This window comes from Pseudochaenichthys georgianus, chromosome 15 (assembly GCF_902827115.2).
Source record: "Pseudochaenichthys georgianus chromosome 15, fPseGeo1.2, whole genome shotgun sequence".
Taxonomy (NCBI): domain Eukaryota; kingdom Metazoa; phylum Chordata; class Actinopteri; order Perciformes; family Channichthyidae; genus Pseudochaenichthys; species Pseudochaenichthys georgianus.
The window spans coordinates 9,451,942-9,466,347 of NC_047517.1; the positions used below are offsets into that span (position 1 = coordinate 9,451,942).

The 14,406-nt window shown below is 42.5% G+C and overlaps 1 protein-coding gene across 1 annotated transcript in view; it reads right to left on the reverse strand.

Moving 5' to 3' along the window:
- LOC117459847 (DNA-directed RNA polymerase I subunit RPA2-like) overlaps positions 1–14,406 on the reverse strand; it is a 31,184-nt gene that overhangs the window by 9,853 nt on the left and 6,925 nt on the right. Inside the window, 7 exon segments of the mRNA XM_034100997.1 lie at positions 111–392; positions 4,975–5,146; positions 6,033–6,204; positions 8,479–8,702; positions 11,890–12,026; positions 12,143–12,275; positions 12,361–12,507. Of these exon segments, the coding sequence (XP_033956888.1) occupies positions 111–392; positions 4,975–5,146; positions 6,033–6,204; positions 8,479–8,702; positions 11,890–12,026; positions 12,143–12,275; positions 12,361–12,507 (1,267 nt within the window).

The following is a 14,406-nucleotide window of genomic DNA, read 5'->3' on the forward strand; positions in this document are numbered from 1 at the left end:
TGAAGCACTTTGTGTTTTTTATCTGCAGCCTCCCCTTTGCTGTAACAAAGTAAATGTCCCGCCTCTGTGTGAATAAAGGAATTCAGATTTAGCAGATGAGTTTTCCTCACCGAGGGAGCAGAGCAGGGCAGGGAGGGATGTGGTGGGTAAGGTCGGCGCCACGATCTCACAGATGGCCGTCATGTGGTTCATGAGTCCGCAGGGCTCCCCATCCGGAGTGTGCACGGGACACAGGAAGCCCCAGGACTCGGGGAGCAGCTTTCGGACTGAAGTGGTCCTCATCTTGGCGAAGGCTGCTCCTCTGTGCACGCAGCGGAAGTGGGACAGGTAGCGGATGAAGTTAAGTTTGTCAGCTACAACGCACAGGCCTGTGTTCTGCATCATGCCCAGACCTGTGACAGGGGGAAGGGATGTTGGTTTAATATGGGAACCATAGACTTTATACCACTACTTAGATTTCAGTTGTTGGAACATACGTCGAAAAGTACACTTTCTTTTATTTAATCAACATGTTTAAATCCACTGCTTTGGGGTAATCTCTACAAATTAACTAACTGGGATTTATCAGCGTCAATGCAATTTTTAGAACTAAAATCTAACTTTTATCAAACTACATCATGGTCGCATGACTGCGCATTACCACAGTAAGCTAAGATAAGGGCGGCTAATTATGGGCTCAGAACAGTCTCATAATACACACATGCACACAAAAGGATTCACACTTGTATTTCCGGATCCACACTTGTGTTTTTCAATGCACACACAAATGTGTTCCGTTTCATATATATGTAAATAAAATCCAAATACAGAAAAAGGTTTTACATATGTATTTTTGATCCTCGCATATTTGTTTTCCGTTTTAAACCTCTGAACCTGCAAACACAAACCGCTTTCTGTGCACGGATCGCTGTGCATTCGTGTGTGGGTTTTTTGAGACTCCCCCAGGCCCGGTTCTACGGGGGTGCCTAAGGGTGCATTGCACCCTCAGTTGAGTCGTTATGCACCATCATTTGAAAAATGAAATGTGAAAAATATTACATGTACAATAATAATAGTAGTAATAAGAAGAATATAGATATATAAAATAAATTGTAATTGTGGTTAAATAACATTGTCTGCTGCATTTATTTGGTCAATTTAAACGGTAAGTAATGTTACCCGCGGCCACTGTCGTGGACACTAACGCCCGACTCGCCGGCTTTGCTCGCCTCGCCCACGGAGGCGGAGCAGCCGCCTTCGTTGCCCCAAACACCGCCACCCCTCAGCGGCCCACAAGTGCCATAGGACCTCGGCAAAACAGAGCCTGCCCAGGTATATTTAAAAAAGTACCCAACTCGCCTGTACAGTAGGATAAGGCGCTTGTGAGGGATTAATTTTGTCTTTAGTCCTAAGTGTCAAAGAATAATTCTCCTTACTCCTAAGATATTTGACCTTTCGGCCTGTTGACGTTTTACGACCAAGCCGAAGTCTGTTATCTGTCTTAAGGAATGGGAACGGTCAGCTGTGGCTGACCTTACCAGTTTAATGACCGGTCAACTCTCGGTCACAAGAGCCCTAGAGTCAGATAAAGATAATTCAGTGCTTCCCGGTGGACACAGATGCCTTCCCCAATGTGGGGGTTGACTCCCTGTAAGCTGGTTAAAAGGTCTATTAGGATGAGAGGCGGATTCAGAATTGACATGTTTGTAGCCTTTATTTAACCAGGTGAAGCCCCTTGAGATAAAAAAACATGGCAACCCACCGGAGCAGTCAGAACTTTTGACTGTGTGACTTGTGATGTGAATTTCTCCGGCCGATACTTGTATTAAATCTCAGTGTTTGACATCAGAACTCCTGCTCGTCCCGTGTCTCTCTGAGTCCTGACTCTCCATTAATACAGAAGTTTCCCTTACAGCGCTCATTTTGCAGCTCATGGTTTCAAAACAGAGATTGGCTGGAATATTCATGTAAAAAAAGATGCCATCTTCTGCTATGCATGTAGACATTTCGGTTTAAGTAAGTCAGATGCCTTCACCACAACTGGCTACTACAACTTATGTTCTGGAACCGGGCCTGGACTCCCCTGACGGTCAGCCGATTCGTACTTGTAATTTTTTCTATCTATAGCCAATCAGATGTCTCCTTCATTCTAAGCTAATCACATGAGCGCGCCCCCACGAGGGTATGATTTATTGCGTTCATGACACTTCATATACGCATTTTGCGCTGTCCGGTCAGCTCGCTAAACAGAGGGCGGAGCATCAGGTGATCATGCTGAGCTGCGTGTCTCCGTCAGACTCAGCAGCTGATCTTATCTCTCTCTTGCGTCCGGTTATACTTCACTCGCGTTTATGTCCATATCGATCAGATCCAGCTCTCCTGATCGGTCTTTATAGAGAGCACCGATCAAACTATTAAGAGTGAATATCGGCCGATAATGACCGGCGGGGCTCCCCCCGTTGACAGTTCACTGTCTAGCACTGACTTCGCAGTGCACTGATCGATTAGGCTAAGCGAACCTGTAGCTACTCCCTCCACACTCACAACAACTTCATACAGACATAAATAAAGCAGCTGTATTCACCACACAGGAAACACACATTTAAAACGGTTTTGCCTGCCGTTTGTGTGTACACAAACATTCATCAATGGTTCGGAAAGTGGCGCTGTACCGTAATAATATATATAGGTTTGTATTTGCGTGCATTTCCTGTTCGGAAAGTGGCGCTGTACTGAGAGTGGAGGTGTCCTGAGATTAGCACCTGTCAGCTCCGGACAGCGCAAAATGCGTACATGAAGCGCTACGTCATGAACGCAAGAAATCTACCCTCGTGGGGGCGCGCTCATGTGATTGGCTGAGAATTGAGGAGACATCTGATTGGCTATAGATAGAAAAAATTACAAGTACGAATCGGCTGACCGTCAGGGGAGTCTCAAAAACCCCACACACGAATGCACAGCGATCCGTGCACAGAAAGCGGTTTGTGTTAGCAGGTGCAGCGGTTTTAAACGGAAAACAAAAATGTGTGAATCAAAAATACACATGTAAAACTTTTTTCTGTATTTGGATTTTATTTACATGTATATGAAACGGAACACATTTGTGTGTGTATTGAAAAACACAAATGTGGATCCGGAAATACAAGTGTGAATCCTTTTGCGTGCATGTGTCAGGGTATATGCAGGAATCCTGAAGTCAAATTTAATACCTTTTAAGACCCTTTCCATACATTTTAAGACCTCATCGCAACTTCGAGTTCTAACCGGTTACATTGGCGACACACTTTACCTCACATTTACTATATTGACTGTAAGATAGCACAACTAAACAGAGTGCAGACAGACTACTGAAGCCTCCTCTCCACATGAACTGCAACCTCTCTGTGTAGGTCAGGTTTAATGCAGTATGCTGTTTTGTTGCTTCTGTACTCGGTGCTCTTTCATTCCAGTAAAACTCCTCAGAAACCATTAGAAACCAGTATTTGACCAATAAACTAAACAATTGACAAAACTTTGAAATATATTAAACTTTGGTGAGCTTCAGCGGGGTAATGCCATATAGGAGCTCCCTCACAAATACCCAGGGGTTAAATTGGGCTGGGGCTGTCCGGGGCTAAGCCCGGCACATAGGACGATGCTCTGACGTCATCACCCTCACACATTTGTCATGTTTACAAAAAACAATATATATGTTAAGACTTTTCTCATTCTTAATGTAGACTATATTTAGGGTCGATATGTGTTGACCTTACTTTAAAATAGCAGATCTCTGTGACTGGATATAGTTTGGCTTAGACTCCGGCCCCACGAGTAAAACGAATACGCAAAAAAGTCTTCCGTTCACACGCATTCGATTCATTAACGTGTCTGTTCACACAAGACCGCTGGAAATGCTGGAAACGCTGTAGTACATATGCCAGGCCTGTAAGTGGCGCTGCTGCCGCCACAAAATACACCAAAAGCAGCGAAGAAGACCCCGGAGCATGGTTGTCCTGTTTATTCTCCGCGGTGGATGGCGTGTTCTCCTGCTGTATATCTCTCAGGTAGTCCACCAGCAGATAAACCCCCCATTGATTTATCAACTTTTAATACTTTTTAAGACACCCTGATGTGTGTATTATGAGACTGTTCTGAGCCCATAGCTAATGTCAGCGTGATGAAATTAAGTCTTATTTGGCTACTAGTTAGCAACCACCATTTGTAAGCTATAAAAAGCCTCAGAAATTCACTAGCGGGATATTAACTTAAAGGTGGGGTAGGTAATTTTGGAGAAACCAGCTCGAGTGTGCTAGAATTTGAAAATACACAGCCGGAAGAAATCTGCTAATTCCTTACAGAGCCCCTCCTCCAACACACGAACGCGCACATGACCAATGAGGGCACGAGATAAGTTTGTGCACAGGTGGAAGGTTGACAGGCAGGTAGGCCATCCAGTTATTTTAGCCGGGCCGCCTAAAATTATTGGTCGTGCTTTTTACAGTACCACGGCTTCCACAGATGACATTATTTTATGGATTTTTTGTCAATGCACTTAAGATATTCATTGCCATCGGGATGTAAAGAGCATTCCATGGAATATAACAAAAAGTGTATCTCGAGGCGGTTTCTCAAACTTACCTACCCCACCGTGTTTTATGTCGGATACTTTTTGTACCTACAGTCAAACCATTTCGGGCTTCATGCGCCACTGAGCAACTTTATGAGAATGAACAGGGTATCCAGTTCTCTTTATACATCCATTATTCCTGCACGGGTCTATTAGAAGGGCCGACTAACAGCAACAATACCATTAATTACATTTATATAAGTGCAATCAAAGGAAACCGTTTTCTCTTTTTTCAATTTATCGGAAAAAAGGACGACTGTCTCAGTGGCAATTTAAAAATGCTGTATGGTGACAGCAGGTATTAAAAGCTTTAGAAACCCTCAATAGAAACATTCAATGTAAAGACGTTTGGTACAGCCCCTACTCAAACAGAACTCATATCACTATACCTGTCTTGGAGCTCAGGTTCCCAGTGGCCAGCAGATACTCAAAGGGTTTGGTCAAGTCCGTGCCCATGTTGAATATCTTGATCACGTTTTCAGCGGTCCACACTGCGCTCAGTCGGCTGCCTCTCTTCTCAAAGGAGAGCTTCACAGACAGCAACCAGGCAGACATCTTCTCCTGTTGGGAACAATGCAGGGGTTCAATCCATAACCAGAGATGTAACTGTAGGAATACGATCTAGCTGTTTGTCGGAGCCTTCATGTGTCCATCTCATTTAAATTTGATATCCGTTGTAGAATTGGGAAAACACAAATAACTTTCAAATCTCAACAGAAACAATCTTATGTATATGATTACTGCAATTTCTATAACCCTATTCCAAAAACACATCTTTTACAAGATGTGGAAAACTCTTATAAGGATGACAACCCAAGTATTGTCCTATATCAGGGGTGCCCAACCAGTCGATCGCGAGATGTGTCTAAAAATAGAACAAAAATATTCTGTTTTATCGTTAATGTCCTATAACATAATCTTCCTGTGCCAGAATAATGCACATGAACGCATCAAAGCTTTGTGATTGGTGTGACCCCATGTGTCGGGGCGTGGCTGGTGGGCAGTGGGCAGTAGTTCGCTGACGTTGTCCGTGTCAACAGGAGTGCCAGTCCGCACACACACACACAAGACCGCTATTATGGCAGAAGCAAAAAAGCCCAAAATATATCATTTTCACTCCGAGTGGGAGGATGATTATTTTTTTGTTTATTCCAATTCAAAGTCCATCTGTCTCATCTGCAATGCGAGCGTGGCTTTACTGGCCATCTGGAGAATCACAGAACAGCCGGTCGTCAAGGGCCGGCTCGATTCGCTGGCGGCCGTTTATGTTTTTTAAATGGCATCATTTTCTCTAGCACCCCATCCCCCCTCTCTATTTGGACTGGTAGATCTCGGCAGACTGGCAACTATAAAAGTAGCTCTTGGTTCAAAAAAGGTTGGGCACCCCTGTCCTATATGCGAGATGTAAAAACATATACTTTGCTTCTGCATTCCTCAGTGAGCATACCTTCATGAACATGAGGTAGAGCTGCCCAGGGGTGAGCACCTCCTGACACATGATGCTGTCGGGGTTCTCCTCCATGCACTCCTGCTTGGCGAACGTGAAGAGCTTCCTGGTCATCAGACACAGCAGGTAGAACTTCTCCATGCCCGACTTCAGGTGGATACAGATGCTCTCGCTGGTCACAACAGAAGAAAAGGTTCTTCATTTTACATTTTTTTAATGTACGCAAAAAGAATTACACAGACTTTTGGGGTTGTACATTTTGCATCATAATCTGTTGTTTTTCAGTTTTTAAAGCTGCCTACATTATATTCTTTATAACATCTCATTGACCATTTTTAGGTTTTAATAAATAACCTACATAAAAAGCTAATAGATCATGCATTTTTGAGGGCATGGAGAGAATTAACACAACCATGCGGTCAGCTTTCATGTCACACAAAGCAGATTAATGTAGGTGTTTATGTACAGATCATTTGCTTTTGATATGATGAAATACAAACAATGCAATTATACAAACTTAGTGTTTGTGTTGTGTGTTTCAGCGGAAAAATGTTCATGATTTTTACATTTCTCAACCCTGATAACAGTATTGCAGGCATGAAAACGGGTCAGGGGTGAAAAAGGTGAGAAGGATATTATCCCTCTAGGGGGGTCCGGGGGCATGCTCACCCGGAAGAAAATGTTGAATATTCCATATTTTAAAACATCAATCTGATGCATTTTGAGATGCATTTTTTTGCCAACCTGGGGAGAGCTGGAGAAACTTAACTTCAGCCTTGAGTCAAAAATATTATGGCCTCCTTACTAAGTATTATCAGGGATGCAAACTCATCAGGTATGGAAAAGGTGACAAGGACCCGAGCCCCCCGACCCCACGGAATATCGGCTTTAAAATGAGGAATAACAGAGGATTTTAGCAGTCAAAACAACTAAAGCAGCACTGTTAATAATAACAGAAACGCTAAAGGGTCACATCTAATAGAAATATATAAAAGCATTTATTTTAATTGTGTAGCAGTCAGTTTATAATTTTGGCAGCACTGTTGAGCATTTTGAAAATCTATTGTCATGCCTCTGTGCAAGGCTTAGTCTTTCTATCTTTATGGCATCTGGTGTAAAGTAACTAAATTCATAAACTTAAGTACTATACATGGGTACAATTTTGAGATACTTGTACTTTATTTAAGTATTTCAATGTTTTGCTACTTTGTTCTTCTTCTCTACAGTTCAGAGGTACATGGTGTACTTTGACTCCACTACATGTATTAATACCTTTAGTTACTTTACGGATGTGGATGAATGATGTGAAATCTAATCAAGTGTTGAATCAGACTTTAGTTCCACCTGGAGTAAATCCACAAGCTACCCTGCAGTCTACAAAGTCATTCAAACTAGCTGCACATTTACCAGCTTTGAGAACACTTTCATGATCAATCATTATAAAACATATATATATTATTCTGAAATGGACCAATCTGCACAACGAGTACTTTTACTGTCACTACTTTCACTGTATTTTGATGAGAATACTTTTCTACTTTTACTTGAGGAATATTTTGAATGCAGTACTTTTACTAAAAGTACTGCATTCTGTATTCCTACACTCTGGTACTTCTACTTTTACTCAAGTACAAGACCTGAGTAGTGTACTTCTACTTTTACTCAAGTACAAGATCTGAGTATTTCTGCTTTTAATCAAGTACAAGATCTGAGTACTTCTACTTTTAATCAAGTACAAGATCTGAGTACTTCTACTTTTACTCAAGTACAAGATCTGAGTATTTCTGCTTTTAATCAAGTACAAGATCTGAGTACTTCTACTTTTACTCAAGTACAAGATCTATACTTATACCACCTCCGTTTATAGCCTATGAAAAAAAAACTATTAGAAAACGAAGGCTAAAGCTAACGTTAGCAGATAGTGACAATGTATGCTAGCTAGCAAGCTCAATGATAATATTGCGACAGAAAAACTTTTCAGTGCACATCACGCTCTGCGCTCCGACAGGGAGCTCTGCTCTGAACACCTGAATGGCCCGTTCTAACAGCTGTTCACCAGCGGTCCAGTCTGTACCACAGTGACTCCGGACCGCACAGTTAATATTAACGAACGCACCCCTAGGTAATGTGGCAGCTGAAGCTAGACCATCATCGCGGAGCAGCAGAGCCGACAGGCAGGAAGACTCGAGCACACAACTCGCGCTGCATTATAATATATAAAAAAAGAACACCATGCGTGTCATGATGGCACATAACAGCTCGCGGCCGCAGATTACTCCGGGTCCCAGAACCCCCCCCAAAACCCAAAAATATTTTTATTGCAGATCTACATGAATCACACAAACGACCTATTTTGTATTCAAAACGGCGAATTTCGCCGAAAGGTGAGTGATTTTCATGCCTGGTATTGTCCCCATTAGGCTGTTGATGATATAAAAACACTTACTCCAGCAGGTAGTTGGCACACTGGTCGTTTGTGTACCACTCCGGCAGGTTCATCTTCACCCTGAAGCGCTCCCCCAGGTAGTTCAGCACCTTGCTGCGGGTGGTGCACCCCTCCTCCATGACCATGCGCAGCATCTCCGACGCACAGCTTTTGTAAAATGAATTGTCCTCGCGGCTCTTGATCAGCTCCTGGTATATCTGAAAGTCAGTGAAGTCCACCAGGGCCTGGAGGAGAAACACAGAGAGTCTATACCTTCATATTTTAGTAGATAATGTTATGTAGATTAGGGGTCGACCGATAATCGGCTTGGCCGACATTCCGCATTTGACCGATTATCGGTATCGGCCTTTTTTTTTATCAAATTGCCGATAAAACTTCGGCTCTGATGCGGCCGTTTCTCTGGCTGCAGTCACCACTGTGTACACGAGCAATGTGCCGCCCACAGCGCTATCTGATAGGCTATTACTGAAGATTTTCCGGACGGGGGCCAGTCAGAGAGGCGGGACCTTCTCAGATTACAGGCAGGTGTAGAGATGGCAAATCCGGATCATTTTATGGACTCGGAGTCTTCTGAGTCAATCATTGAAGAGATCCGGATCATACGAGTCATATGAGTCAGTCAGCATGACCAAGACCGTAGAAATCCTACCGGTGAAACCGAAAAGTTGTTGCATTTAACCAGCATATTAAACTAACGTTACATTAACCTCCGCTACACAGTGTCTTTTGCTTTAATAAAACATGTGTGTGTGTGTGCATTTTAAAAAGTGTTTTGCATTATATGTATATAGTTATTTTAATATGTTCCTGTACTTAAGCTAATTTTGCACAATTGTGTTTTCATTTAATAATAATAATAATAATAACATTTTATATATTCTAACCGTTTTGCAATTTTCTATCATTTGTTTCTTTTTGTGTGCCATGTTCAAAATAAACGAGTTTCCAAGTAAGATCCTTATTGGAAATGCAGATATTATTACAGGAGACTGTTGCACAACATGACCATTTTGTTAGAAGTCTACACTGAAACTTAATTTAGAGCCGGAAAAATCGCGGGATCCGTGAATCCAGGTCAATGATCGAGAGAGACCAGTAGCCTACGAGGACTCAGAGCCGTAACATATAGCAGGCAGCAGATCCAGAGATCCAGCAGACTCGTCCCCATGCACGAATCTACAGCAGACTCAGCCCCTCCTCCGGCTCGCACGGCTCCCGCGAGTCCCACGGCTCCCGCGAGTCCCACGGCTCCCTCGACGAGTCGCAGCAGACTCAGAGATTTGCGGACTCACGGCTCACTCACGGCTCACTCACGGCTCCCGCGAGTCCAACGACTCACGGCTCACGGGACTCTCGCGGGAGCCGGAGGGGGCTGAATTTGCTGTTGATTCGTGCATGGCGACGAGTCTGCTGGATCTCTGGATACAACAACGTTGTAATGTGATTGTACACGTTATAAAGAGATTAAAGAGTGACGCAATTTATAGTTTTAATTGTTACGTCACATCAGGTGTAGGACTCAAAGGACTCGGGTTAATCGAGAGGGAGACTCGTCACGACCGGCTCATTACTAGGATCCGGGTTAATGATCCGGATGAATCATGACTCGCCCATCTCTAGGCAGGTGCGAAAGAACGCAGACACAGACTGAAGCAAGCAGCAGCGCTGAGCGGCAGAGCCCTACATGTGTTAAACCGAAGTTCAATAAACATCACTATCCCCTATGTTGAAGTTGCAAAAACACCACGATCTTATGATCCAATTCTATCAGTTTCCCAGTTACACAGGGACGCGGGAAGTCAGTCAGAGTTGGGGGTGCGTTCAGCGTCTTGCAGCGGAGTAACTGTAGTGCGGAGGGGGGGGGAGGGGCTGCGAGTGGAGCCTCGCAGTTTTTCAGGTTGATATGTGAAGCTCATTAGCTAGCCAACATGTATCTAGCAAATGTTTAGCAAAATATTAGAAGTGAGGCTACTAGACTAACGTTAGGTCTACTGTAATAGCCTCACTTTTCATAGTTTGCAAAACATTACCTAGCACTAGTGTTTTGCAGTTGCTAGCAGCTTATTGGGATTGTATGCTAGATTGACAGATATAACAAATTAAGCATTATTGTTAGTTAAGCATGTCAGCCTGCAGCCCCACTTCTTGTCTCTCTCTCTCTAACTCATTGCAGATGACTGCACTAAAGAAAAGGGCACAGAGAGGAAACCAGTTGTAAGATGTTTAAAAGTTAATTAAACATAATATATGCTTAAATGCATTTCAAAGAAGTTGTGTTGAGTTTGTGTTGGAGTTTGTGTTATTCTACATTTTGACACCAAGATTTTCTGATTTTACTGCAAATGTATATCGGTCCCAAATATCGGTTATCGGTCTCCTTGATTACTAATAATCGGTATCGGCCTTGAAAAAGCCATATCGGTCGATCCCTAATGTAGATATTTAACATTTCTCTTTTTCCTGAAAAATGTATCTTGTTAAGCGCTGAACGATTTTCTTAAAGAACACAGAAATGTTGATTAATTGGACCAATATCACAATATTATCATGATTCAGGATAGGAGGGATTTATATGGTGGCCTAGAAATTAGCTACAAAGGCCCAACACATTTCAATAGGGAGATTCACGCTGCACATTCAGAAATTATGCAAATATGAAAGCACATGCAATTAAAGAAAATGCAAATAAAGAAACATCTTCACCAACTTGACAACACATGTGCAACATTTAGGAAAAGCGCTTAATAATTGAAGCGGTGCAAAAAGCGCACAACTGCTGTTGACTAGGTTAGCCAGCTGGCTAATAACAAATCTGCAGATCTGAAGGAATCATGTGATCACATTGTTAAAATAAGCCAATGAAACTTACATTTTAGGCACATTTACATTGACAGTTGGCCAACAGAATTATCCCAGAATACCAACAAGCATCTGTTGGTTTGTGAGGTTCTTGCAGCGTTTTTATTTGCAGCTTTTGCCGCACTTTTTGTAAATGCTACGCATGTGTTGTCAAGTTGGTGAAGATGTTCTTTATTTGTATGTGTTTTGACACATTTGTGTTTTTTTATTTGCATCGTTTTGGAAGCTGCACATGTTTCCCCTAATCGGAAATGTCTTTGGCCGTTGTAGTGCGTTTGCACTTGTCGGCCACCGTATGACTATTGACTATGTAAAATACAAATCAATATGATCATGGTGTGATTCTTAAAGAGGATCTGTACCAAAATAAAATGTTTTGTTGAACAATTTGTAGTCAAATTATTTCTATTCTAATTATTTGTTTTACATATTTAGCCGTTAACAAATATTATTTTCTCAAAAATGTGAATATTGCACTAGTCCTTATTGCGATTTGGTAAACATTTAGATTCTTCGTGCAGCCTTAAACCTTTATTAACCCTTTTTTATTACCTTAAGAGCAAAGCCTAGTGGGAGGAAGAAGAGCTCTTTCTGGTAGATGAAGTTCAGCATCACCGTCCCGTTTTCCAGATAGTGAAGGTTCATGTTGACGGCCGTGTGCTCTTCCTTCACGCAGCGCATTGAAATACCTGTGGTGGGGGGGGATTTCAATTACATTTTTAAATAATATGAGGCTGTAATGTTGAACCTGCACTATTATAACCCTTCTCATTTGACTGAGCATCATCTCTCAGGTGATATTTACCATACTGAGTGTATCCCTGCCCCCTGCTCTTCCACTTGGGTCTCGACATGGCGATGGGATAGTTCCTCCTCGGCATGATCAGCATACGGATAACCTTCTCATTTCCATTTACAATGAAATAGCCTCCCATTTCCTGTTAAAATAAATGAGGGACTTGATTCATAAAATGGGCCTGCTTTCCTTATTATCCCTCAAACGATGAAACAGTTGGGAATCACCTCTGATTCTTCATGGTGCTCCACCAGCTTTTTGGGGGACAAGCCGTGCAGGTTGCACAGCTTGGACTTCACCATGATGGGCACCTGACCCATGGACTGTTTGATGATGCCTTTGGGGATTCCGTTGATTGACCAGCTGACGTCCGCCTGAGATTATGCAAACCACAAACGGGATTAAAGAACAGTCCAAAGTGTTTGTGTCCTAAACAAACACCATCAAAATTGTAGTTAACCCGCCGGCGCGTCGAGGTGCGCATCATCTACGTAATTAATCATATATTTTCGATTATAAGGAGTAGAAATATGATTCAGATAACTGGAAGTGTAGCTTTCCAGCGTTACCTCAGGGTGCGTTCACACCTGCCTTGTATAGTCCAGTTGAATCAAACCCTGGTGCGTTTAGCCGCTTGGTGCGGTTCATTTGGGTCGGTGTGAACACAATCCGAGACCTCTTCCGTGAACTAAACCAGGGGTTCCCAACCTTTATTGTGCCAAGGACCGGCAGATCCATTAAAAAAAAAATCGCGGACCGGTTGTCAATTTTAACTGATTTTAATATTTACTCACCACCAGCAGCAACAGAGTCTAATTGTATGTAACAGCCTGAACAAATACTAGAACAATATGCATCCAAAACATTAACAACGTTTAAAAAAGAACCAGTGTCGTTTTTTCGGAAAAACGGAAAACCAAAAAAAACGACGTTATTCAGTTTTTAAACCAAAATGGGAAAACAGATAAATCAACGTTTTGGTTTTGTTTGTATGATTTACGGATAATCCAGTGAATGCTGGGAAAACGAGGAGAAGGCGCATTAGGAGGAGATGAAGGAGATGTCCAGTCGCCAGGGTGTGTGTGTGTGTGGGTTTCTCAATCACGAGGATGCTGGCTTGGTAGTCGCGTACTTCCAAGTCACTTCCTTCAGAAACGAAGCAAGTATGTTTCCAAGCCACGGCTTCGGAAAACGAACAAGAATGGAAACGGTTTCAACATAAACTGTACCGAAAATAAATAGGCCCACCTCACGATGTCTATCTAATTATGAACTTGCTTTACTTTCACGAAACACATTGTTGGTGATAACAAATGTAACAAAGTAACATATTTACATGTTCACACACACATCATGCGCCTTGGTGACTGGACATCTCCTTCATAAAACTAATAAAAGGGGGAGTAATCGGGCAGTTCGATGTGTGTAGAGGGTGTGTGTGGTTAACACGTAGCCTGCAGTCACTCTTAAGCTGTTCTGATGAAGGTAAACACAGCGAAGGCGGTGCGTAAAAAGGCACATCTTTACCCGCTGGTGCTGCACTTCTCAGAGGCGGAGTATACGTCCCGCTGCCTCCTGATGCTGCAGCCATTTCATGAAGTGAAGGAGGCTTTCCTTCTATAAAACAGCTGCGGGCAGCAGATACCGTGAGAGTCCCGGACATGAATTCATAGATCAAGGCAGACTGGTTTACTCTCCTGTTTTGCCAATCCGGTGCTTAAACAAATAGCTCTACACCCCTGGCCGACATGTCCTTAAAATGAAGTCAGAGTTCGAAATATATCTCAAATAATGTATGCACTGCCATTTCCCCACATCAACATAACAGTCTGCAATTAAACGGTTGTCTCCTATACGCTCCTCTTCCTACTTGGCGCAACGGTAACTTTCTCGTTCGCACAAAAGGCTGAGTGAGACCAGGCTGAGCCGCCGAATCCCTCGGAACATCATAAAAGCCATTTTGAACGGTTTTCTGGTGAAAGTTTAACTAGGCTACTGGATGAAATAATATGACTGGTATAGATGCGAAAAATTATTATGATAAAATATTTTTTATTTATAATACTGCAAATATTACGATAAATTCACAGCTATTTCGCGGCCCGGCAGTAACAGCATTGTCAGAATAAGTGAGAAATGGATTTAACTTCTGTTAGACAGCTATCATACTGAATACATATTTACTGTTAATGTATGCAAAAATGTAAATGTAGTTAAATCCATTTCTCACTTATTCTGACAATGTACTTAACCCCAAATAAAACACACAGTAC